This window comes from Ostrinia furnacalis, unplaced genomic scaffold (assembly GCF_004193835.3).
Source record: "Ostrinia furnacalis isolate ACB-3 unplaced genomic scaffold, ASM419383v2 OfSCF1629, whole genome shotgun sequence".
Taxonomy (NCBI): Eukaryota; Metazoa; Arthropoda; class Insecta; order Lepidoptera; family Crambidae; genus Ostrinia; species Ostrinia furnacalis.
Window position 1 is genome coordinate 420411 of NW_021131868.1, and position 25065 is coordinate 445475.

Genomic DNA, 25065 nt, shown 5'->3' on the forward strand with positions numbered 1-25065 from the left:
TCGCCTTTCGCCGCGCTGTCAAAGAGGCGAGGCGTTTACGTTACGGTGCGGATAATGTGCGTTGCAGTATGGAGTTTCATACAAATAGTGACCGCCTCGAGTTAATACGCTTACGATCCGTTTCCGGGTTGAATGGTGTGCTTCGTCCTTTAGCCTGCATTGACCATGGCCAGACGCGTTGGGGAAGTTTGAATATTACCCGTTATATCATTGAATCTACTCACCATGTTGCAGAAACACGTCAAGCTGGTCGACCATGCCATCTCGAAGCTCCTCGAGAGGCTTGTCCTTCTTGACCAGAGCGTACACGTATTTGGCGAGCGCGGCCGGGTCAGCATCGCATCTGAAAGAGATAACAAATGTTAGCTAAATTCTTTGTCGAACTACCCATTAGTACCCATAGCTTGATTTAGACATTTTGAGCAGGGGACATGCGTCGCAAGACTGCTCACAGGGTCCTGACTTTTTGTCGGCCGACTGCGTTTTTTCCAGGGTTCGAGGATATATATCAAGGGATATATATCAAGATATATATCGGATATATATCCGATATATGTATATCAAGCCGGTTTTGATGATATATATCAACTTTTAAAATTTGTTACTGTATTTGTACTTTTTGACATAAGATTTTTATTTTTTTAGTTGATTTTGCCGTATTTCAAAGATATTTTATGTTTTTGCTTTATTTGTCTGATTTTAAGTTTTAAAAACATTAAAAACATGTTTATGTAACACATATGCAATAGTATTCATGAATAATACAATAAAATAATACTTTGGCTTTCATACAAAATTGATATATATCAAAGTTGATATATATCGGATATATATCATAAATATCCGATATTTTGATATTTATAATAAATATCGGATATTTTCGAACCCTGGTTTTTTCTAATACAGTCCGGAGTAGTCGTAGTCGTCCGATTGCTGTCATCCGATTATAGAATGCTGTGTGAAAGTCATACAAGTGCGTACTTTTCCGCTAACCGCATGCATAGGCTTGGTAATGCGCCACAGTAAATGTATTACTATGGTAATTTATTCAATTAAGAAATTATTTTAGCCGCCAGTTAACAAAATGAATATTCATCACTTAATTTTAGGAATTGATCCATTTTCTTAATTGTTTACACCATTATGATCATCCACGAAGACGCGCCCAACTATTCCTCCGCTAATGTTTGAGTGTTATCGGTACCCGCTAAATGATCCATGAGTGCACACCCCGCGCGGCCGTGACCAAACACTGGTGGGGCGCGTCTTCGTAGATGGCACTATCTATAACATAGTGGATTTTTCCAGAGGACTTTTTCAATTTTTACTAGGAAGTAAAATACATAGTTGTGCATTGTTGAGGGATCGAATCCCCGACCTCTGGCATAGTAGTTCAGTACGTGCGTGACCCACTAGGCCATGTGAAAGAAATAAATAAATAAAAAAATGTTATTGGTTCTAACACAAATAAAAAATTACTTGGATTGTAGGGAGTTAGAACCTGCTGAAAAAATGGCTACCGCTTAGTATTGTGTCATGCTCTGAGGTAGCAGAACCCAAAACACTGTTATGTGACTGTCAAATACCCATATTTCTACGTCACGGACAAGACAACCACACTTCGTAACTAGAAACCGTGTAATCAGTTCACAAAGGTCTTATCATGTTATGTCGCAGCACTTTATATTTATTTCATTGCGGTTATCTTTATCAGTTACGTAATAAGATAAGTTTCTGATATGTTTCTTAGCAACATGTGAGTAGAGACAGATAATTTTAATTTTTACGTTAGTTGTAAAATCAAAACAACTTTGAATTATGGGACCAATGGGCAACTTTTGGCATCGAGCAGAAAAACGATCATGTCAAACGGATCAGAAATCTTGGCATAGAAAAAACAAACAAATTATTAACTTCCTCCTTTTGTTGAAGTCGGTTAAAAAAACTAAATAACCCATGAACAATGCAAAAAAAATATTTTATAACATTAACCTTTTTCAACCAACGTTTTAAATGTATTTTTATCACAGCCTAGTGATGTGTTAACATCACCATTTAAAAGATTGTTTAATTAATTGACAAAGGTTCAAAGGCCCTAATAACGAAACAATGCATTGAGTCTGACACTCTAAAATTCACCAGTAGCAAATAGAGGATTCATGAAATAGATTGTGGATAAAAAACTGTATGAATCAGTCAAACCTTTTTGGAGAAAAAGTTATTTGTACCTTTCACTTTTGCAGCATTTTCTCTGTGCGTTAGAGTTTAAAATACACTAAACCACACCTTGAATGTTGTTATTTTAAATGACGTGATCACATAGGTATACCCCACGCATTTTACGCGAACAACTCATAGGCTAAAAATATAGTACCTCCACTGTGAGCTATGTTTATGTTTGTGTTGTACCAAAATAAATGAACGGTGATTATGACATGACTTCGTTTTTTATTTTGACAAACTAATAGAGCAGTGAGTATAAAGACATTATGAAATTAAATAATTTGTAATATTCACATCTCAGTCCCGTGATTATTTTTTGCAGCCTTTATTACTGTCAAAATATTTTTACATGATACAATTATAATAATTTTGAGTAGGTTTGGTATCTCCAGTTTGTCCTTGGACATAGGCCTCCTCCAAAGATCTTAATTAGAAAGATTGACTCTTATCTATAGTTGATTCTGAGCTTTTTATAAAATATCATGGTGGCACACAAGATTTGTGAAAATTCAAATAACTTATTTAGGAAATCAGGTTTTATAGTAGTAAAGTAACTTTATTGCTAGGTTGTTTAGGATTATGATAAGCTGAATTTAAAAAGAAATATGAACATACAGATTTTGTAAAGACAAAAATATAACATTGTAGGGGGTAAAGGTAGATGTCTTTGTTAGTTATTATTCCCCATGGTGATTTTAGGATATTAATATAGAAAATCCCCACACATGGACTAAAATTACAGTGACGGAGTTTTATTTTTAATACTTTGGGATTGAAAATTTTACCCTAACAAACTTTTATGTTTTTGTACACCAAACTTCTTTAGTGATTTAAACATGAAAGTATACAGACAGAGGTACTTTCACATTTTTTATTTTATAGTTAGATTTCAAACTATGAGCTACATATTAAGGTTTGATTGTGGCAATAGTCATTATCTGCATGACAAGTCTTACTTGAACATGGATACATGTTATTTTAGCATGTATGTGTGTATAGTCCAGTTAAACTAATATGAATCAGTAAATTAAAATTCATAATGTAATGAACAGGTTACCCATAGTAATTTTATGGCTAAATCTAGATAGAAATGTATACTAAGCCTTTGATTATAAACTAGTTTGAATAGTGGGAAATTCCATGTAGAAAAGGTTAAAGTGGTAAAGGGTAACATTGGTAAGATGTCAACATGGACATGACCTCTTATGACTCAGTGTGGGTAATTAATTAGCCATTAGACAATGAAATCATCCTCTTCTATGTAATAAATCACATAATTTCATAGAAAATCAAAGTATCACAAGAAGTTTCGAGACCCAGAAACGTAGGCTCAATGCAGATGAGTAATTCATAATTAATGTGACGGAATGCGGTAGAAACTGTACTAAGAGCGTGATTTAAGTCACGTTGGCACTGAAAAACGTGAAAATGTGGCTCCGTAACCAATTTCAGAGGTGAAATTACGAATTTAATCGACCATGTGTTATGACATTGACAGAAAATAGATTGAAGGGATGAAACTTGACACCGAGCATCTAAATCCAATTTATATTCAATTAGATTACTGATGGATTCAGTTATAATTTTACGCAAGGCTGCAAACTTTCCACGTTGCAAACTTGCAAGGCATTCTTTTTTTCTCAAGTTGTAAATAGTGGAGAAAATATGGCCGCTACTCACAGAGGTTCCAATATGGACGTCAACCAGCTTTTGAAAGCGTCTGGATTTTCAATAATCATCGCGTTCACTGGCTTTTTAGGGTGTCACAAACCACAATCCATTCACAAAAGAGTTTTCTGTAATGTTAAATTTTAATACTATCGTATGGATAAAACGAATTCACTGGAAATTACGTTTTGCACTCACGTATCACTTTCATTCACTTTTTAAATTCTTCAGTCGCAATGTCAGCCAGGGCGTCAAATCAATTCTGCCTTAACAATGTTGCCATGTGCTGCTTACAAAATCTACTAATGTTCCTTTTACTACACCTCCACAGGAAGATTAAAAATAAAAATGTTTTTTTCTCAAACTATAATGAATGATGTAGCACATTAACTTACCGTTAGGTTAACCTAATGGTAAGTTAATGTGCTACAAGTTAGTTATATAACTTGTACTAATAATTATTTAATAATGGTAAGTTTTTAAATAATTAATTATTTAATAACATAAATGTTCAATTTTGATTCGTCTCTGAAGCTTCAGCACTAAGCCACATTTAGAATACGTACTACAAAAATACCTAATTAATTGTGTTCATGATAGTCATGTCATGTCATAATACCTACCTTGCTACACAACTATCTACAGGCTGTTCAAGCAAGAGGTGAAAAGCGACGAAAAGTTTTAAGTGGATTTATAGCCTACGATAAGTATTCAGCTACAGTTCTTTGCATAAAAGGACTTTTTCACGTTTAGTGTGTACGTTAATTTTATATACCCGATGTACGTAATTATATTAATATACGTTATGTTCAGGTATATCATTGTTGTTGTCCACTTATAAGTAATGTCCACTTTATAAGTTAAATCCACAAAACGTACGTCAGAAGGTTGGAACAGTAAAACATGTGATTTCTTTAAAGGTGTAATTGCGACTAAAATAAAACTGGCGGGCTCAGCCGCCGACACATACAAGGAACAGTATAACTATTGTTTTCTATTGTTGATTGTATTGGGCAATGATGTGGGAACGCAGGACGCTACTCAATACGCTCTGTTCATTCATAAAGTTAATTTATTACTCTGATTAATGTGTACCTACATAGTGTTTTGTTTTTTCCAAAAACAGAATAATTTGTAAATAATAAATGCTATCATCGTCGTGAAACTTTAAGCCCATATTCCAAACATGCTGTGTAAAAATGTTAAACTGACCTTTTGTTACTATAATACAACAATCAAGGTGGGTATGTAATGTAGGTATGTACCTATACCTATTTTATATTTTTTTAATAGAACTGAGAATAATTTTCTGCCAGAGATACCTGCAACCATTATTTGTTTACAGTCGGAAACAGTTCAGCTCGCCCTATAGTTGTTCCCAGAGAGAGTAGGTAGGGACCTACCCGTCGAAAAATAATGGATGATTGTTCTTAAAATAAGACTGCGGGGTGGTAAGCTAAACATCGACTAATAACATACATCAAATTAATAAAAAACATGCATAATAAGTACCGATTATAGGACCAATAAACATTAACTTCGATGTTGCTATCACATCTGTCCAGTAAAGCGTCTGCTACGAATGTGTGCAATGTAGACATTTTCCTGCGAATGCAATAATAATTTAGTCAACATCTAGTAGTCAACCAAATTCTGAATTCTTATTTCCAAAGCTACTTTATTACTTACAAACGAGAAAACTCACTGTAACTTGAAATGTTAATTACACTTCATTAAATCACATCCATTAAACCACGAATGTTTTTAGAAGAAATGATTAAAGCGCACGTCATACATTATTGATCGAAAGATGCATGGGATGCGTCCAAGATTGACCTATCTTTGATTTTGACGTATGAATGATTCATTCGGAAACTGTGATAGGATCTGAACATTCAACAGGTAAAAGGAGTGTTGACGTAAGTTGACGTAACTAGTAAACTGCATGCAACAGATAACTCATTGCGTAGTCACTGTACAGTTACAACTTTTGGACGTTGCATAGGTGGACATACATCCCAATTTGGTGGTATTATATGAAACCAATGGACAGTTTGACGTTCGATGTCAAATACATATTTATGTATTGTAGGCAACGTGTTGCATTTTCATGATGAAAAAGTAAGTCATTAAAAATATTATTAACTTTGTTTGAAAAATAAAATAAATATTCAAATAATTATTGTTTCTATGTTGTTCGATTTCTGACGAAATATTGCTCGGAACATTTTTTCATGCAGAACAAGTCAGGCATTTGACCGTAATTGCACCTGATGTTAAGTGAGATCAATCAAATCTAGGTGGTAGGTACATACATAATTATCTGCCCTGTAAGTGCCTATTCACTCTCGCCTTGAAAAGGCCCGGATTATAGTGTTCGGGAAAGATAGCAGCAGGCAGCGAATTCCAGTCCCCAGCTGTTAGCATTACAAAATGGTTAACGAAACGCTTAGTACGAGCTGGCAGAATGTCAACGATTTAGAGATACTACACTAACTGGATTCTACTTATACTTAATCTTTCTTTGTACATGGAAATCACATGAAAAAACTAACTTTCAGATGTTTTGATCGTCTATTTTCGAATGAAAGTAAAGCTTAACTCAGTTGAATTTGTTTGCCATAAATGTTAGACTTAGTAGCCCTACAAATACTTTTTGTCAATAAGTAAGTAATTTAGAAGATAAGTACCGTTCAAATCACCAAAAATACGGCCAGCCATTCAACGTTTAATAAATACTTATTAATATTCTATGGTTTTACGTATTGCGCATTTGCGCATGGCCGCTGAAAGTACGAGATTAAAAGAAATGTACACTGACTGCTCCTGTCATAGAATAAATCACAATAACCACCACGCGCCATGCAGTCGCGGTTAGCTATTGATTGAATTGCGTTTAGTAATTTTACCATAGATATTATGCTTTCTAAAAGATAATTATTGAATTATTAAACTGTCTTTTTTCTTCTTTTTACGTTAACCGTATCAACATGTCAACAATACGTCATGTAAATTTTGAGGACATTATCACTTTATTACTTCACTACTTCCTCTTTTCAATAAAAAAAAACTACTATTCAAGTAATGTCATCAATAACATAGTAACATTATGGTAGTTTTCCATTGCGTCGGGTGAGTGAGTGAATGAATGAAGAATTAAAGTGTTATCTGTGCACCATTCGTTCACAAAATCATCATCATTCACTCTTTTCTGACAGCTTTCAACTTCAACTAGCTGACGCTTTGTCAGCTTGACAGTTCCCTTTCAATTTTTCATGAGCTCGCTCATGCTCATTTTAATTCAAAAATTTCCTTTTGTGGTGCAACAAGACTTACAATTAGTTTTGTGCGTGTTCTCAGTGATCGCGGTTTTAATTCTGGTTTCTTCTCGTTGTTCTGAGTAAAACTTTCATCCCAGTGCCTTGGACTGTACTTTCAGTGTATGTTTTTATTTGTTTCGTTTCCCAAAACAGCTGACCGAGTTGGCGAAAGCTTTCGATTCGTGGTAAGTTATTTTAATTTTAAAATACACTCTTCTCTAGCGCTGAAATCGGGTCTAAAACAGTCTCTCATTATTATTTTTTATCATAAAGTTTTATGTGTCGTATTAAAAACTTTTAGGTATTTTAAAACTAATAATTAATCCATGCTGCAGCTGGTATTAAGAACAATACAGCCACGTTTCACTTACTGAAACAAAAGTGTGAACAGTCTTAAATAGGTACTTCATCATTACACAAATACACATGCATCTCTTTGTTTTGATTGAAACAATGTACTGGCAATTTAAAGTTATAATTAGTTCATTTTATTTATATGACTTTCAACTTCTGTGCTACAAAGTATAAAAAACTTCTAGATCTTTAAATGAAGCAGAAATTACTCTCAATTATTCACAAACTTCATTTAGAACCAATATCTTTGTGTAAATTGTGCAGTTAATAAAAGAACTTAATTTATTTATTTACATATCTTAAAAATGTTATGAATAATTAATGCATATCTAAAACAAGTTAGATATTTTTGAAATAATTGAACATAATATTTAATCAATACGAGGGCGGCACTGAAAATTTCGGGAATCAAGGAAGTGAAACAACATTACTATTTAAAAATGTATTTATTGCTTTTTTAAGTATTCTCCGCGAAATTTGACACATTTTTTCCATACACGAAACCAATTATTGAAGCAACCATTGCATTCGGAAGTTTGGGTCTCCAAAATGACCGTTTTGTAGGCGTCCACAGCTTCTTCAGGTGATGAAAATCTCTGACCACGCAATTTATTCTTTATTTTAGGGAAAGTATAGAAATCATTAGGGCTTAGGTCGGGGCTGTACGGCGGATGGACTAATAATTCTATGTTTTCTTGCTCTAAAAACTCTTTTGTTCAGTGCGCGGTGTGAGAACTCGCATTGTCGTGATGGAGGATGATGCGGCGGTTGCAGTTATCTTTACGGAGTTCAGAAACGACCTGTGGCAAACAAATGCTAGCATACCATTCTGCATTAACCGTTCTTTGTCCCCCAAGAGGAATAGTCGCAACATGGCCGGTTTTGGAGACAAACGTGGCCACCATTTTTTTTGCAACACTCCATGAACGAACAATTTTTGTTGGCTTTAACTCATTTTCGAACACCCAAACTCGTGACTGGTTTTTTGTTTCGGGTTCGTACGCGTATATCCAGGATTCGTCACCTGATACGATGTTGTATACAGCATTTGAGGATCCTGCATGTAATCTCCCGAGAGTTCTGACGCACCAAGTAACGCGAGCCGCTTTTTGCTCTTCACAGAGCGAATGCGGTATCCATCGGGAAAACAACTTTTTTACACCTAATTGTTCATGCAAGATTATTTGTATTTGACTCATGCCAATGTCTAAAGTTGCCTGAATTTCGCGGTATATCACATGTCGATCTTCTTCAATCAGCTTACGCACAGCATCAACGTTTTCTTAGTTGACTGCAGTTTTTGGACGACCTTGACGGGGATCATCACTGAACTTGACACGTCCACGTTGAAATTCAGGAAACCAGCGATAAATTGTGGTTTTGGATGGGGCTTCATTACCAAATGCAGAAATCATCCGGTCAACACACTGTTTTTGTGTTAAACCACTTCAAAAGTCATAATAAATCATCGCTCTTGAATTTTCTCGAGTCAATCCATTTTCTCAACGACTAAACAAGTTTGACAAGACCTTGTGATACGACCGAGAATCTTTTTTTAAATAAATAAATGGTATACGATTTTAAAAACCCTGGAGTTTGCAATTAAATAGATTTTAATATGACAGGAACAGTGGAAATATTCCATTCCCGATACTTTTAGTGCAGCCCTCGTACTACTATAATTACCCATTCCTTTTGTTAATGTAGGTATTATTAGTTTATTATCCAATAAATTTCTTTAACAAAAAAAAAATAAGCAGGCCAATTTAAATAAAATTAATTTATTTGTTAATTATTTCTTTGTTACATTTTTCACACTAAACTGCTCTCTCTTACTTATTTTACAAATGATCTTTTTATGAAAAAAAAAAAATTCAAGTAAGGCATGCATGATAATTTAGTAATCCTCAGTTGCACCACCTTAACTTTAACCGTAACTTTAACCAGTGATTTTGTATGGAGTTTGATAGACTTGACATTTGTTAAAGTAAAGTTAGACGGTACAACCCAGCTTATGACATCTAAAAATTCATAAGTATTTATTTTATTCTAAATTCATATTTATGAGCATGATTGTGAGGAAAAACAAGTGATTCTTGGAAACTTTGACTGACCGAAATACACGCGCACTATGAGATTCGTACGTTCGTTCCAGCCAAATGACGTCCACTGCTGGACAAAGGCCTCCCCCAAGGATTTCCATAACGCCCGGTCCTGCGCCGCCCGCATCTAGGCACCTCCCGCGACCTTCACCAGACTATTCAACTATGAGATTAATTTTCGAATTACTTTAATGTAAGATTAATCGTTAAGCCGTTTACACACTATGCCGCAGTGGTACCGTCGCCGCTGCGGCGCTAACTTCAATTCTTCTTCTTGTTTCTTATTCGTTTCGCTCTTGGCAGAGCGGTCGTGGTTACGTTGCGTTCACATCGGTTGTAGAGGCGGATAGAATTCTCCGCACGATCCCGCCAACTCTCCCTGTTGACTGGTGGTCTGGTGCAGCCAGATACGCGGTTTTCCATTGCCGATTTTACTTTGTCAGTCCAGGCAGTCACATGCCATGCGCTTAAGTAAACTTCTATTAGATTAGGTAGGTACCTATGTCTTTAGGATTGGGTCTTTCCATCAAAGCTAAGAGGAGAAGAGATATGTTTTGGATAACTAATCAGATTCCGTCATTTTAACATCTCTCCCTACGGTGGAGGAAATCCTCTCCGCTCACCTACGGTGGAGGAAATCTCCTCTCCGCTCGGATCAATGTCTCATTTTTTTGAATTTTGTGTCAGATCAGCATTTCTGTGTCGACCCGAATATCACGAGACTAGAGCAGACTATTCCTAAAACAAAGGTGTGGTGCCCCGAAACTAGACTCGGGCTTGTCGCAAACATTAATCAAGCCTGGATTCCTAGAAACGGATCAATATAGGGCAGAGGTCAGCCACAAAAGAACGCGGTTTGCGTCCAACTAAGGCTCGCCATATACGGACAGCTTGAGCAGTTATAGATCGTTTCATCCACGAAGACGCGCCCCACCATTCTTCCGCTAATGTTTGAGTGTTATCGGTACACGCTAAATTACCCATGAGTGCACTCGCAGACTACAATAATGACGCTCGGATCAAACTCCCCGCACCACGCGCGACCTCGACCTCGACCAAGAATTGGTGGGGCGCGTCTTCGTGGATGAAACGATCTATACACGAATCGCTCTTGCAGTCATAGCCAAAAGCTTGCAGCGCCTGCCATTATTGATAACTGCAGGATCAGCTAGTATTAACTGCTTAACAAGTCACAAGTGCGCGTGACGTGGAATGAAGAGGGCGAAGGTGCGCAATGGCAACTGCTTGACCGCACTATGAAATTTCCGTGCTGCCAATTGCCCGAAGCAGTCACAACTGCTCAAGCGGTGCCTACCTATGTGTCATCATCATCATCATTTCAGCCACAGGACGTCCACTGCTGAATATAGGCCTCCCCCAATGACTTCCACATCGCACGGTTGGTAGCGGCCTGCATCCAGCGCCTTCCTACCTTACCCTATGTGTGTACGTAGAATAGGTACTGTAGTTAGTTATGCAGTCGCAGCTTGAAGCTATCGATTACTAGCTGCTTCAAGCTGTCCGCGTATGAAAGGCCTAAATCACGATTTTTCGTCGAAACTGCTCCCTAGACATTCGAGATAGATTCGATTCATGGTCGCTTCACGTAGCGAAATAACGTGCCAAAAAAGCAGACAAGCGATCGCGAAATTGAATTTGTCTTGAAACATCGTCTGGGCACGTGTGGTGCTGGGTTGTTGTACCTTTATTCGATTTCTATTGTAGATATTTCGTACTAGCATCGCCTCCCGTAATGTAGTAGGTACGATATGTCCATCCCAACTTAATATTATAAATGCGAAAGTAACTCTGTCTGTCTGTCTGTCTGTTACGCTTTCCCGCTTAAACCTCGCAACCGATTTTGATGAAATTTGGCATAGAGATAGTTTGAGTCCCGGGAAAGAACATAGGATAGTTTTTATCCCGGTTTTTGAAACAGGGACGCGCGCGATAAAGTTTTTCTGTGACAGACAAAATTCCACGCGGGCGAAGCCGCGGGCGGAAAGCTAGTACTAAATAATAGATTACCTAGTAGAGGTTTCTTTCCTTTCTTCGCCACAAATATCATTGTCATCATCAGGTCATTTAGTCTCCACTGCAGGAGCACGCCTCTCTAATTGACCAGAGGCATTAGGATTTGTCCTACACTCCCCACGCTGGCCAGACGGGTTGAGGAGGCCAAGCTTGCATATTTGTCCCTTAGTCGCCTTACGATATGATATCCATGGGAAAAATATGGGGTTGTCCTTATTTTTGTCTCTCGTTCGTCTCTTATGACATTCAAATGAAGAGTGCATTTTTTCTAAATCAATTCAGTGGTTTAAGAGTGAAAGTAGTAATCCTTCCATCCTCGGAAACTTCCACATTTCTTACTAGCTTATGCACGCGGCTTCCCACGCGTTCAATTCAATTGTAACTAAAATGTCATTGTCTCTTTCAACATCTGATTAAATAACAGTTCTTTGGTTCAGCGTTATCCATGAAAATGTAGGTACATATAACGAATTAGCATGCTTCTTATTATCATAATAATGCATATTGAGTAGGTAGGTACTAGCGGTGCCCGCGACTTCGTATGCGTGAAAATATTAGTTTGAATAATATTTCCCGTTTTTGCAACATTTTTCTTTACTGGTCCGCCCCTATTGGCTGTAGGGTGATGTTATTTAAAAGGCTTATGCCCGTTTTCACCATCAATCCCTAATTTTTAAGTAACTCCTATGTAAACAAAATTCCTGTTATTTGTTACCACAGGGGTCACTTAAAAATTAGAGATTGATAGTGAAAACGGGCGTTAGTCTCCTCGATAAAATGGGCTATCCAATAAAAAATATTTTTTCAAATCTGACCAGTAGTTCCTGAGATTAGCGCATTCAAACAAACTCTTCAGCTTTATCTATCTTAACTATATCTAAAAGCGAATTGCAAAAGGTAGGTCACTGACATTTTGCATGGGGGTTCCTTTTAGAACGTAGGTGCTCAGTTAGACGGGAATTTCAACCTCTAAGGGGGTAAAACAGGGTCCACGCATACGAAGTCGCGGGCGGCCGCTAGTATAATAATCCATATTTGGGCGATTCTCTGTAAGCTCGTAATCGGCTGTCCCGGCCGATTTTTTCAAAAAGCAATTGAAATATTTTAAAAACACACACTCGTAATGAAACTTTAACCCCAAAACTTTACGGGCCCTTTGTTTTTAGAACCATAACTATTTTTAGTTTTTTTCTAGACTCGATTGAAGCCCGAAAAATACAGTCCCCTGGCTGTCCCCATCACTGTTTTTCATCCTAGAAATGAGATTTACGAAGAAGATATTGAAATTACATACATCTGGCAGCTCATATCATAAAGAATAATAATGAAATTATATTATTTTCGTAAAACAAGCTCTCATTACCAATTTTATTTATTTAGTAAACTCCTGTAAACTTTGTCCCCAGAATTTTAATACAGTCCCCTGCCAAAAATTTAAATTCATAATATAAAGAAACTATAATAGCTACGATGTTTTTTTTGAGTGAAATGAAATGCAATTGCTATAAAATAGGCAACCTTGCCGAATGCGGCGTTGAGATGCCTATTTTTTTAGTGTCAGAGCGTCATTTGTGAGGTGAACACGCGCTTGAATCGCTACCACACACAGTCCTCTGGTAAGTCATAATATGCATGTTAATTACTTAATAATCTCTAAATAAAGTATAAATTGATATAATATTTACGTCTCAATTGATCGGTAGATTCTTAAAACACTATTTAACATCATTTTCGTAAATATTGTGAAATCTAGCCGAAATACACAGTCCCCTGGCAACAGTCCTCTGCCTGAAATTGCACAAATATGTGCATCAAGTCGCAAGTATTTATTCCTGGTCCATCCTCGGCTTTCCAAATAAATATAAAACACTAACAATGAGGCAGCAAGGTTCTGGAGTAGAGGCCATGTACCGGAAAACGCAGCAAGAGACAAGCGACACCGAGCCACCTTGTGGGTGGACCGACGACCTCATAAAGGTAGCAGGAAGGCGTTGGATGCAGGCCGCTCTACCAACTGTGCGATGTGGAAGTCATTGGGGGAGGGCGGGAGGCCTATGTTCAGCAGTGGACGTCCAGTGCTGAAATGATGTTGATGACTAACAATGAAAAGTGTCAGCTGCTTTTGCAACAGTGGTTCTTGTGAGCATTATAACGGAAAATCTTTAATCTACTGAACCTGAATTGACCACAAATTCCCCTCAAAGATTTGATGATGAAATAGCAGGAACGGGTGGTACTCGGAATTCAGTGCCTCAGAGGTTAAGGTTAATTTTTGATATGAATGTTTATTAAGGAAAGTTGTTATTTCTGTTATTTTTTTATAAAGACATTTTGTTTACTATTGATTTGCTATAAAATAATAAATAATTGATCAATTTAAAATGACTTTTTCTTAAAGTATAACAGTCCTCTGTCTCAATTAACAGTCCCCTGTCATGATTTCTTGGAAAATCGCTAATAACTCGGAAAATATATTAATAATTTCAGTGGGACTCCTTATCTAACTAAAATAATAGTCAATTTTCTTTGAAATGGATCACGGTTTTTTGGAAAATGTTAAAAATAATTGCCAGGACAGCATTTGTATGGGACCTGTACGAGCTTACAGAGAAATGCCCATTTATCATGTTAGTAGGTATTATAGTAGCGACATAGCAACAAATAACGATTGTTATTCTAAAAAAGCCCCGAAGCCGAAGTGAACACTAGTTGTGCAATGTACTGACTCATCTCCACATGTATATAGAAAAACAAATATTTGTTAGCTCGAACCGTTCGACGGCGTACGAAAGTCACTATTTTAAATCAATTTAATAATTTACAACATTTTTAAGCATTGTCACACTGGATGCGGTCTGCGGTCAGGTTAAATAAACGCAGTCCGCACTTCAATACAAAATGTACATACCTACCTACCTACTGAGATTATCAATGTTGTTCATAATGCGAGCTGCGTTCAGTTTGAGCAATAACATGTATTGGTACCTATTGATTGCATGCAGTTTATTCTGTGCACTAATTATATTGTAAAAACTATTTGGAGACCTTTGGATAACCTTCGCTACTCGCGTACGTAGACGCAATTAAAATCAATTGTCAACGTTCCGGAGTCATTGAGACGTAAGCCTACACTTCATTATTTATTGTCATCATCATTTTAGTCAATTGCATTTGCATTCCTCTGCTGGACCGAAGTACTAGTAAACGGGTCTATTCCCACCTCTCGTTCCCACTGCTGCAACTCCTGTGTAGCCAGGATCTACAGCTTGACCGCCAATAACCCAACCAGTGAAGGTCAAGTTTGTCCCGGGGGAAGTTAAACTGTCATTGGACCCGCAACGAAATTAATCAGAAGAACACAGGAGGAGTTCGAAGTTAAGGTTCGACTTCCCTCCGTTGCAAAGCGGATGACAGGTGACAAACAAAGGTTTAGTAACCTTTATGAAAAGATATGAAAGTAAGGTATGCTAGTATATTCTGTGCCTGGACGTATATCTTCGAGGGATGCAAAACAGCACTATCTTTATAAATTACTAGCTTTTGCCTGCGGCTTCGCCCGTGTGAAAATTTTGTCTGCCACAGAAAAACTTTATCGCTCGAGTCCCTGTTTCAATTAGGTACCTACCGGGATACAACTATCCTATGTCCTATCCCGTGACTCACCTATATCACATCAAAATCGGTTCAGTGTACGGTTCGTACTATTCTGAGGTGGCAACACCTTCCGCTGACACCAGAAAAATGTGACCCCACTGGGAATCGAACCTGTGGTTTTGAGACAGGTGGTCTTGCCACTAGACTACAGAGGGGGATCTTCCCGCTTTATAAGATTCCTTATCTAAGGGTGCCAATAATAGGGTAAATCACCCAGTAGTCGCCCTTTTACTGAGAATTTAAATTAGATTAGATAAAATTTTATTTATAGTTAAAAACGAAAAAAACTATCTAATCTCTAATAATATCAAATTCTCGTGTAACAAAACTTCTCTGAAACGGCTTCTTGAACGATTCTTATGAATTATTTTTGTGTTTTTTTTTTCAGTAGGTCTGAAAATAAGAAAGTAAACTATTTTTGATACATAAATAAATAAATAAATACCTCTCCTAGTTATTGTTATTATTATTGGTTTTTGGGCCTTTATTTGCGCCAACTCGACCAGGTTTGATCTATTGTGGCAGCCCTTGTCTTTAAAGTTCACTGCTTAGTCCCGTTGAGTCTATAAAATTCCAGATTCTTTGGAGCGTTACCTCTCCTAGTTAATAACATACCAAGTCGTGAGCACAGCTAGTTTAAAATATAATAAATATTTTTTTTTACTGATTGACTGAACAATGTGAATCTAAATAAAGAGTTTAAGGAAAACATGTTATTTAACTAGTCTTGGATGGTTTTATAATGTGAGTACTAAGAAATACGAAAGTCAACATTCTATTTAAACTTCCAGATCAATTTAAACACTGTATCACCGTATCACCTTTATGTACTTGGGATTCTAATTTACTGCAAAATATATGTTTCGACTTTCACATCGCTGGTAGCGGCCTGCATCCAGCGCCTTCCTGCTACCTTTATCAGGTCGTCGGTTCATCTTGTGGGTGGACGTCCCACGCTGCGTTTTCCGGTACGAGGCCTCCACTCCAGAACCTTGCTGCCCCATAGGCCTTCAGCCGGCCGGTGCGATGTGGAAGCCATTGGGGGAGGCCTATGTTCAGCAGTGGACGTCTTATCGCTGAAATGATGATAATAATAATATGACTTGAATTCATAAATAGGCAGTGCATTGGAGGGTCTTTTTGTAACGTCAAACGTCAGCGAGACTTCCGAGCTTCAGATTTGTATGCTCTGTTACATCTTATGTCAATGTCACCCCTCCCGTGCCAAGCCCTCTCTGGCTTATTCCACTATTCCCCATTGACAATTCCCGTCAACGGGGAATAGTGAACTTTTTGTTCCCTGATCCCCGTTTACGCCAATGGAGCTTTTGTCGGCCGTTTGGTGTAGTGGTTCAGAGCGGACTACTATGCCGAGAGGTCCCGGGTTCGATTCCCGGCCGGGCAGAAATTGAAATGATGAATTTTAATTTCTGTGACGGGTCTGGCTGTTACTATGTAATAATATGTATGTATTTTTAAAAAAAGTATATAAGTAGTATATCCGTTAAGCTAGCACCCATAACACAAGCATTAAGTTGCTTACCTCGGGGCTAGCTGGCGCTGTGTGAAATTGTCCAAAGATTTACCTATTTATTATTATTTATTATTTATATTATTATAATGGGGAATAATAAATAAACTAACAAGTTCATTAATCCCTGTTATATGAGGATTTTATTTTTAACGTAATGGGGATTAATGAACTTTTTAGTTCATTAATTAGTGAACAAAAAGTTCACTATTCCCCATTGACGGGGATTGTCAACGGGGAATAGTGGAATAAGCCCACTTCCAATACCTCAGGCACTGACTGAGTTAAGCGCTAGACCTATAAGAAGCACTAAATAATTGTTAAGACACCCTGTATGGATGGCCTTAAAATACACAGATGCGTGACGCTCTTATCCCAACGCACCAAAGTCTGAAATAAGACCTGTTGCCATCCGCTTTGCTCGACCTTAGTTTTTTACCTTTCCTTTTTATTTCCTAGCGTTCGATGCTTGGATAAGGTTAAATAATTATTGCTGATAATTACTACTTGACATTGCACGCCTGATTACTTTCTGTAGGTAAAAGTTGGCAAAGAACAATTTTGCAATAAATAAACAAATAAAAAAAAATACATGCAGCCGAACATATTCATAACCTCCTCCTTTTTTGAAGTCTGTTAAAAATGAAATAAAAATAAAAATCATTTATTTTCAGACAAAAACAATCCATAGTTTGGTTAGTAACAATTTGATCTTAGAAGTATGTTAAGCAATACCTAATATCTACATCCCATCTGTATCCTGTATTTGCGGGTTATTTTAGCCCTAAAGGACTTTGGCGCAGAAAAAAAGTATTGAAATTTTGCAAACTATCTTGCAACCAACTAAAATAAATAGGCGTAAGTAACGCTATCTAAAATTGCCATGTCGAATTATGTCATTTACCTAATCGACGTTGGTAATGTTGGTATGAAGAAGTGGGAAATTAAATTATTTTTTGTTTTAGAGTCAAAGTTGCCCCCTAGGGCTAAAGTCCCAAAATACGTCCGTCCAAGGGTCTTTTGTATAATTGCAATAAAATCTCTAGGTTTATTTGTGCCATTTTCAAATGGAAATCAAGTGCTTATTTTGCGAAGTGCAAATTCTGCGTCAAATCCGACAAATATTCCCGGATTCGGATCTGACGTGGTGGTAGTCCAGTCACACGTTGGACGTAGCAAAAACACCCTCTTGAAATTAAAATAAAATTCAATCAAGTCTGCCTGTGATATCAGATACCACGTAGTGATGTCATTATACTTCAAGAGGAAAATGGAATGGTATCTACATACTTGAAATTAATTTAACCGATAGTCGGCACTCGTTAAAATTAAATGTCTGTCTCGACAAGTGACTGGCAAATTACGGTGACCGGCGTTGCTTAACCGAATGCTAAATTAATGCCCCATCTAGCTTAGATACTAAATTACTAATGAACCTTGGTAACTGGTTGGGGAGATAGGTAAACTTAGTGTCCCAACTAGTATATTTTCTGTAATTCTGTAAGTAGGCATTCCAATAAAAAGAACTAATGCACATTGTATTAACAAAAAAAAACATATTTTTTACACGTCCCAGTATTGCAGTGCTGAGAAGAAGCAGCGCAAGAAACTCAGACTATTGTCAAGCTCTTTTTACCCGACTTCGCCAGAAGCAGGGTTATGTTTTTAAGGAGCATTTGCATTAACCTTGACACTGCATCTGGATAATCTGAGACTGTGCTGAAAAGAAGCAACAAAACTCAATCACTGTGAGTGCTGATAACTCAGTTTTTTACGGGACTATTACCACCTCTCGTTCCCACCGCTGCATTTCCTGTGTAGCCAGGATCTACAGCTTGACCGCCAATAACCCAACCAGTGATGGTCAAGTTTGTCCCGGGGGAAAATTAAACTGTCATTGGACCCGCAACGAAATTAATCAGAAGAACATAGGAGGGGTTCGAAGTTAGTAAGGTTCGACTTTTACGTTGATAACTTAGTTACCTACAAACTTAGTTCTCTATAATGTTAGCATAATATTTGCCACTTGAAAAAGGGCTCCAATGAGGGTTTTCGCGATTGAAAAATCCGCCAGATGGCAATACGTAGACGCGAGGTCCAAATGCTGCATGATTGGTGGATTTTGACATATCTGTCAATGTCATGTCAAAAATAACCAACGTATTGCCATCTGGCGGATTTTTCAATCGCTAAAACCCTCATTCCCTTCAAATCTAATTAACGATTGTGCAATACATAAACAAAACATGTTATTATCAATCACCTTGTTTTGTTTGCGGTAAATGTTTAACTTTCAGTAACCTACTAAATATTATCATTTAATTCAGTATTTGTTTCAAGATAATTAGTTTATTTAACAGAGCTACTATGTTTACTTTGGGATTTCATATTGAAATACTAAACGACAATTATTGTGAAATTGCACTAGGCAACACAATAGCACTTGACCTTCACTGGTTGGGTTTTTACTGACGATCCAGCTGTAGATCCTGGCTACTCTCAGTCACTAATACCTCAACCACGAACCTTAACCACAGAATAAGTAACCTTAACTTAAAGTACGTAGCACATTTATCAATTCGTAACCGTATCAACTCGAGGCGGTCAGTATTCTTTGTATGAAACTCCATACTGCAACGCACACTTATCCGCACCGTAACGTAAACGCCTCGCCTCGCGGTTGACAGCGTGCGAAAGGCGATGACAGCTCGCGAAAGGCGATACGGTGTTGATCCCTTTCGAGTTCTTCTTCTTTTCGTGTCGACAACAAACCTACACAGTGTCAGCCCAAAACTCCGCCACAAGAGTGGCGTTGTCAGCAGCATTCATCAAATCTTCCTGTGTGCAGTTTCTTTCCGAGTTGATAAGTCTGCTATGACCTTAAGACTATTTCCAAAATGTGTATTTAAGACGATGATGTTTTCAACACACTGCAGGTTAAAAAACAATATTCTAATAACCCCATCTCACACTACTGCTTCCACAATACGCTTCTATTGTTATGGCCTGTTCTCATAACATTCTGAGGCTGTTGTGCATGGAGCCAAAACATCTCCAATTGCATGTTTGTATTCGAAAGATGTCTTCTACGGAAGAACGTGTTCCACTTGGATTATACAACTAGCTGTGCCCGCGACTTCGTACGCGTGAAAATAGTTTGATTAATGTTCCCCGTTTAAGCAATATTTTTCTTTACTGCTCCGCCCCTAGGGTGATCATCATCATCATCATTATTTCAGCCACAAGACGTCCACTGCTTAACATAGGCCTCCCCCAATGATTTCCACAATGGCCGGTTGGTGGCGGCCTGCATCCAGCGCCTTCCCGCTACCTTTATGAGGTCGTCGGTCCACCTTGCGGGTGGACGTCCTACGCTGCGCTTTCCTAGGGTGATGTTTTGCTTAAAATCTTTGGTTTTAACGAAATGAGATTAACAATTAACAACACCTTTAACAGTTCGAATATGTCACATACAAGTGACCTTGCATTATTAAAAGACATTGCCTTCGCTCAGTAATAAGTATTTTTTGCTGTGACTAAGTATAACGAGGTAGTTAGTGCCATTGTCTTTTAGACAAAAAAGTGCTTTTTTTAAGCCTATTTACAGAAATAAATGAGTTTTTAATGAGACTAAAGTATGCTATGCACCAGACAGACTGTATAAATATTTGTTGCAAACAAAGCCTACAATTGAAAACTGGTTGCAAATTAGCCCCTATCACAAGTACATAAAGTACAGAGTTTAGTCAATGTGCGTGCGTACGTTCCTCATGCATATTACTTAAAAATTAGGTTGACCAAAAGCGGTCTAAAGATGGCCGAAACAGGTACTTTTACCCTAAATTTTCCGCTACTTTTTCATAACCTAAAATTTAGATAGGCCAAAAATAAAAATTACTCAACCAAATCAAATAAATTTTTTATGGGACCAAATGGCAACTATTCCGCATCGATGAAAACAAGAATCACGTAAATCGGCTCAGAAATCTCGGCATAATCGGTGTACGTACATACATCGAAAAAAAAAAGATACCAACTGAATGAGGATCAGTACTGTTGTAGAAAATTCAATAAAACTAGTATCTACGTTAATCTTTAAGACATAAGAAAGATATATCTTTTTGAATTATCCAAATCGGACCATTACTTACGAAGATATTAAGTAATAAACATAGGCCGTTTTTGCCGCTAAAAGTCAACGTACGCAAGGCCGCGTGACGTCATTATATCCGAATCGAGCGCAGCCGGCGTACTAATGGGATGGAAAATATTTTTTTACGGCTAAACTATCAGTTTTAGAAAAAAACTTTTAATAACATTTATTCTTCAAAATAAAGTAACCTATCGACCAGTAATTTTTAAAAATAAAAATTGTGAAAAATAAGTATTGCTATGTCCAAAAACCACATTTTCATAGGATTCGATGCAATGCGGAGACGCGGTTGGGGTGAGTGTAACTTAATGATTGTTTGTATTGAACATAATAATACTTAATATGATGCTAATACCCAGTTTCTGGCCTGGGGGGGGGGATGATTTTCATAGCAATGTCATATTGTTAGAAGTTATACCTTATTGTTAGAAGTAAATAAATTAATACTTATACATTTTTATATTTTACTTGGAAGAAGATATGACTCTAACAACACTTATGTACACTTTATTTGAATAAATCGCCAAATATACCACCGCGGAGACCCCAATCGCGTCTCTGCGTGCCATTGAATCGTATGAGCGTATGGATTTTTTGCGTTATTTTTCACAATTTCCATTTTTAAAAATTACCTATCGATAGCTTACTTTATTCTGATGAATAAATGTCATTACAAGTTTTTCTCTAAAACTGATAATTTGGCTAGAAAAAAATATTTTCTATCCACGCAGTACGCCGGCAGCGTTCGGATCGGATATAATGACGTCATCGTCCCCGCGCCGGGTGGTCAGTGAACTTTTTTAGTAATTTGGCCATAACTTCGTCAATTTTTGTCGTAGAACAAAAATTTTTGCACTGTGTATTAAGGATTTCTTAGCCCTATAAATCTGCATTCACAGCTAAAAATCGAAATGATCCTCATTGAGAACCTCCTCCTTTTGTTGAGGTCGGTTTTAAAAACCGGCGTAAAGATGGCCGAAACAGGTACTTTTACCCTAAATCCGCCACTGCTTTTTTCGCAACCTTTCAATTGATTAGTTATAGTTATGGTTGTATTATAATTAGGCCTCAAATCTACCGTGAATGACCCGTCATAGTCACAGTCATAGATTAAGATGACCCAGTTACAGTGATTGCAAATTATCTCTAAATGTAGAATAAACAGTAAAATCATTATATTTTAGTCATAACAGACTGTAAAATGGAATTTCGGATCAATTAGTTTGGGTCAAGTATGTATCTCATAGATTTAAAAACTCATTATGTTAAAACGATGTTTTTATTGATATGAATCCAAAAACAGTTTTTCTCTATTCTCTATTTTTAACTGGCAGACAAAAGTAGTGAGTTAGTGACTGAGTTTGTTGCGGCGCTTCTTCTCAGCACTTGCCAATGTTTGTTTCGGAGCGCTGGTAACTGCATAAGATCATTTTGGCGATATGTAAGAGTGATTAAATTAGTCTAAACAAATAAATGAGTGCTATGGAGAGTGATGTGCTATGGAGAGGGAATCAGAAATGAGGAGATCCGTAAACGAACTAAAGTCGCTGACATAGCCCGACGGATTAGCAAGCTGAAGTGGGAGTGGGCAGGGCACATAGTACACAGAACTGACGGCCGATGGGGCAGCAAGGTTCTGGAATGGAGGCCGCGTACCGGAAAACGTAGCGTGGGACGTCCACCCACAAGGTGGACCGACGACCTGATAAAGGTAGCAGGAAGGCGCTGGATGCAGGCCGCTACCAACCGTGCGATGTAGAAGTCATTGGGGGAGGTTCTGCAGTGGACGTCCTATGGCTGAAATGATGATGATGATGAAACAAATAAATATACTTTTGTTTTTAAACTAACTCTGTTTTCAGGGTGGGAATTAAGTGTTTTGTTACAGAAATGTGACGTTAAAACATGGCTGACATAAACAATCTTGAAATCCTTGGTTAATATGATGCAAAGTCACCAATTTTACAATGATCCATCATTCAGTTATTTATAGATATTCATCGAATATCAAATCCTCGGAAATGATACGCATCTGTGCTAGTTTTGAGATATCTTGTCTCGTGCCTATCGATTTAATGATAAAATACTATCTGCTTGTAGTTCTATGAAGGCCGCATCCATTAATTGCGTAAACTTTAACTGGAAAGTAGATAGTTTTTTACTTAGATGACTAAGTAAAAAAATATCTATTGCCTACCTAGAGCCTTTTTCCTCTTAAGTGGATTTCGGCCCTCGTGCGGATTTGGCCCGCATTTCATTATTTCATACATGTCTTTCCTATTACGCTGGCTTCACTGGAAAAAGGCACTTAAAGTTGTTTTGAGGAAGTAGGCTTTTACACGTCCAAGTATAATTTTGACCCTACCACTGCTTTGGGACGTAAGATGGGCCAGTGTTGAGAAGAAGTGGTGGCTACAACTAATTGCAGTCTTTTTTCAGGTTATTTTAATTTTTTTTTCTACAAATAGGCTTCAAAAAAGCATTTTATACATCCCAGCATTACTTGACTTTAACCCTATCACTGTTTTAGGGCAATAAATGGGTCAGTGCTGAGAAGCCAGCCAGCCAGCTGGTAATTCTAATTACTTTTTTTATTGTTTGGTTTTTTTTAAATGTCTAATTAATTAGCTACACATTACCAATTCAATGATATCTTAATTGCAAGGAAGCACCTACAACATAAGTTGCCACAGTATCTTTATATACTGTCATCAGTACAGTCACCATCAGACTATACATTATATTTTTGTTGAAAAATAACTTCTATCACAACTACACAAGTTCCTAAAGTATGTGGCTTTATATGCCATCTCTACATCCAGCCATTGACATCTACATGGTATTTGACGCGGCAACCTTGACATGGATCATTGTTCGAAGCACGTGAACCATGGATAGGATGGTATGTGAGCGACATGGTTGAACAGGTACCCTGTAGAGACGATCTATGAATGTCACACCATAAATCAACTATTGATTTGGCACCGCAATCGAATTGGAACCTTTAATTACAACTCTATGTTCTTTTGATTTATTTCGTTGCGGGTCCAATGACAGTTTAACTTTCCCTGGGACAAACTTGACCTTTACTGGTTGGGTTTTTATTGACGGTCAAGCTGTAGATCTTGGCTACACAGTAGTTGTTGCGGTGAGAACGATATGACGCCACTGTGTTTAGCTTGATGTGCTATCGTCTATTTTTGTAAGTACTAGGCTTTTAAAAAGCACTTTTACACGTCCCAGTATTAACCCTACCACTGCTTCTGGACAATAAATGGGCCAGTGCTGAGAAGAAGCAGCGTAAACTGAGTCACTGTTGTTTTGTGTATATTTGGAAGACATTTTTTGCGTATTTCTGTGTGACAGTGATGATTTCAAAGTCATTTACTTCCATTACCAATCGAACATATGCATTAAACAGTTTTATCAGTCCTAATTTACATATTATCCGTGTAACACTAATTATTCAATGAAGCCGTTTAGGCTACAGAATGTGCTAGTCATACAAAATTACTTAGTTTACATACACACGACTCTTAACGCTAAAAAAATTCACAACTACATACATGTTACACTCAAAAAACCTTACCCTCTTTTTGGCTTAGTCCGGTAAAACAACAAACAGTGGAAAATACTTAAAATATGACGCTTGTTGTTGCGGCGCTTCTTCTCAGCACTTGCCAAATTGTTATGTCTAAGCGCTGGTTGGGCAAAAAAATAATTATACACGCTCCTTGATTATTTGCAATGACTTTTTTAATTAGTCCAAAAAAATAAACATATTTTTTTTATTTCATTTGATTTTAATAGAGGTGACGCAAACAGGCGACTTCACCCTACATCTGCAGTGGCCAGTGCTGACCTCTGACCTGACTGGTCATGCGATGTTTGTGAACAACCTGCGGTCAACATTTACCCTCGACGCCTCGACTATTCATGGAACCAACCGATTAGGAATGAACTAATTGAAATCGTAATTTGCAATTTAATGCTTTATTTTGAATAATTAATAAAATTTTATTTTAA

General features: G+C 37.4%; 2 protein-coding genes across 4 annotated transcripts in view; one reads left to right on the plus strand and one right to left on the minus strand.

The window, feature by feature from the left end:
- The window catches only part of swm (Zinc finger protein swm), a 37705-nt gene extending 33567 nt beyond the window's left edge, over positions 1-4138 (minus strand). The window contains exons 1-2 of one of the 3 annotated variants that reach the window (XM_028304969.1): positions 3904-4138; positions 308-343 (exon numbers count right to left, since the gene is read on the minus strand). In XM_028304969.1, the coding sequence (XP_028160770.1) occupies positions 308-343; positions 3904-3962 (95 nt within the window). In that variant the 5' untranslated portion in view covers positions 3963-4138. Of the gene's footprint in view, positions 1-224; positions 344-3903 lie in introns of all 3 variants that reach the window. The other 2 variants (XM_028304968.1, XM_028304970.1) reach the window with 2 other exon arrangements.
- A 3004-nt stretch (positions 4139-7142) lies between these two features.
- The window catches only part of LOC114353130 (probable multidrug resistance-associated protein lethal(2)03659), a 56459-nt gene continuing 38536 nt past the window's right edge, over positions 7143-25065 (plus strand). The window contains exon 1 of the mRNA XM_028304965.1: positions 7143-7396. The gene's annotated coding sequence lies outside the window, so the exon portion shown is untranslated. The remainder of the gene's footprint in view (positions 7397-25065) is intronic.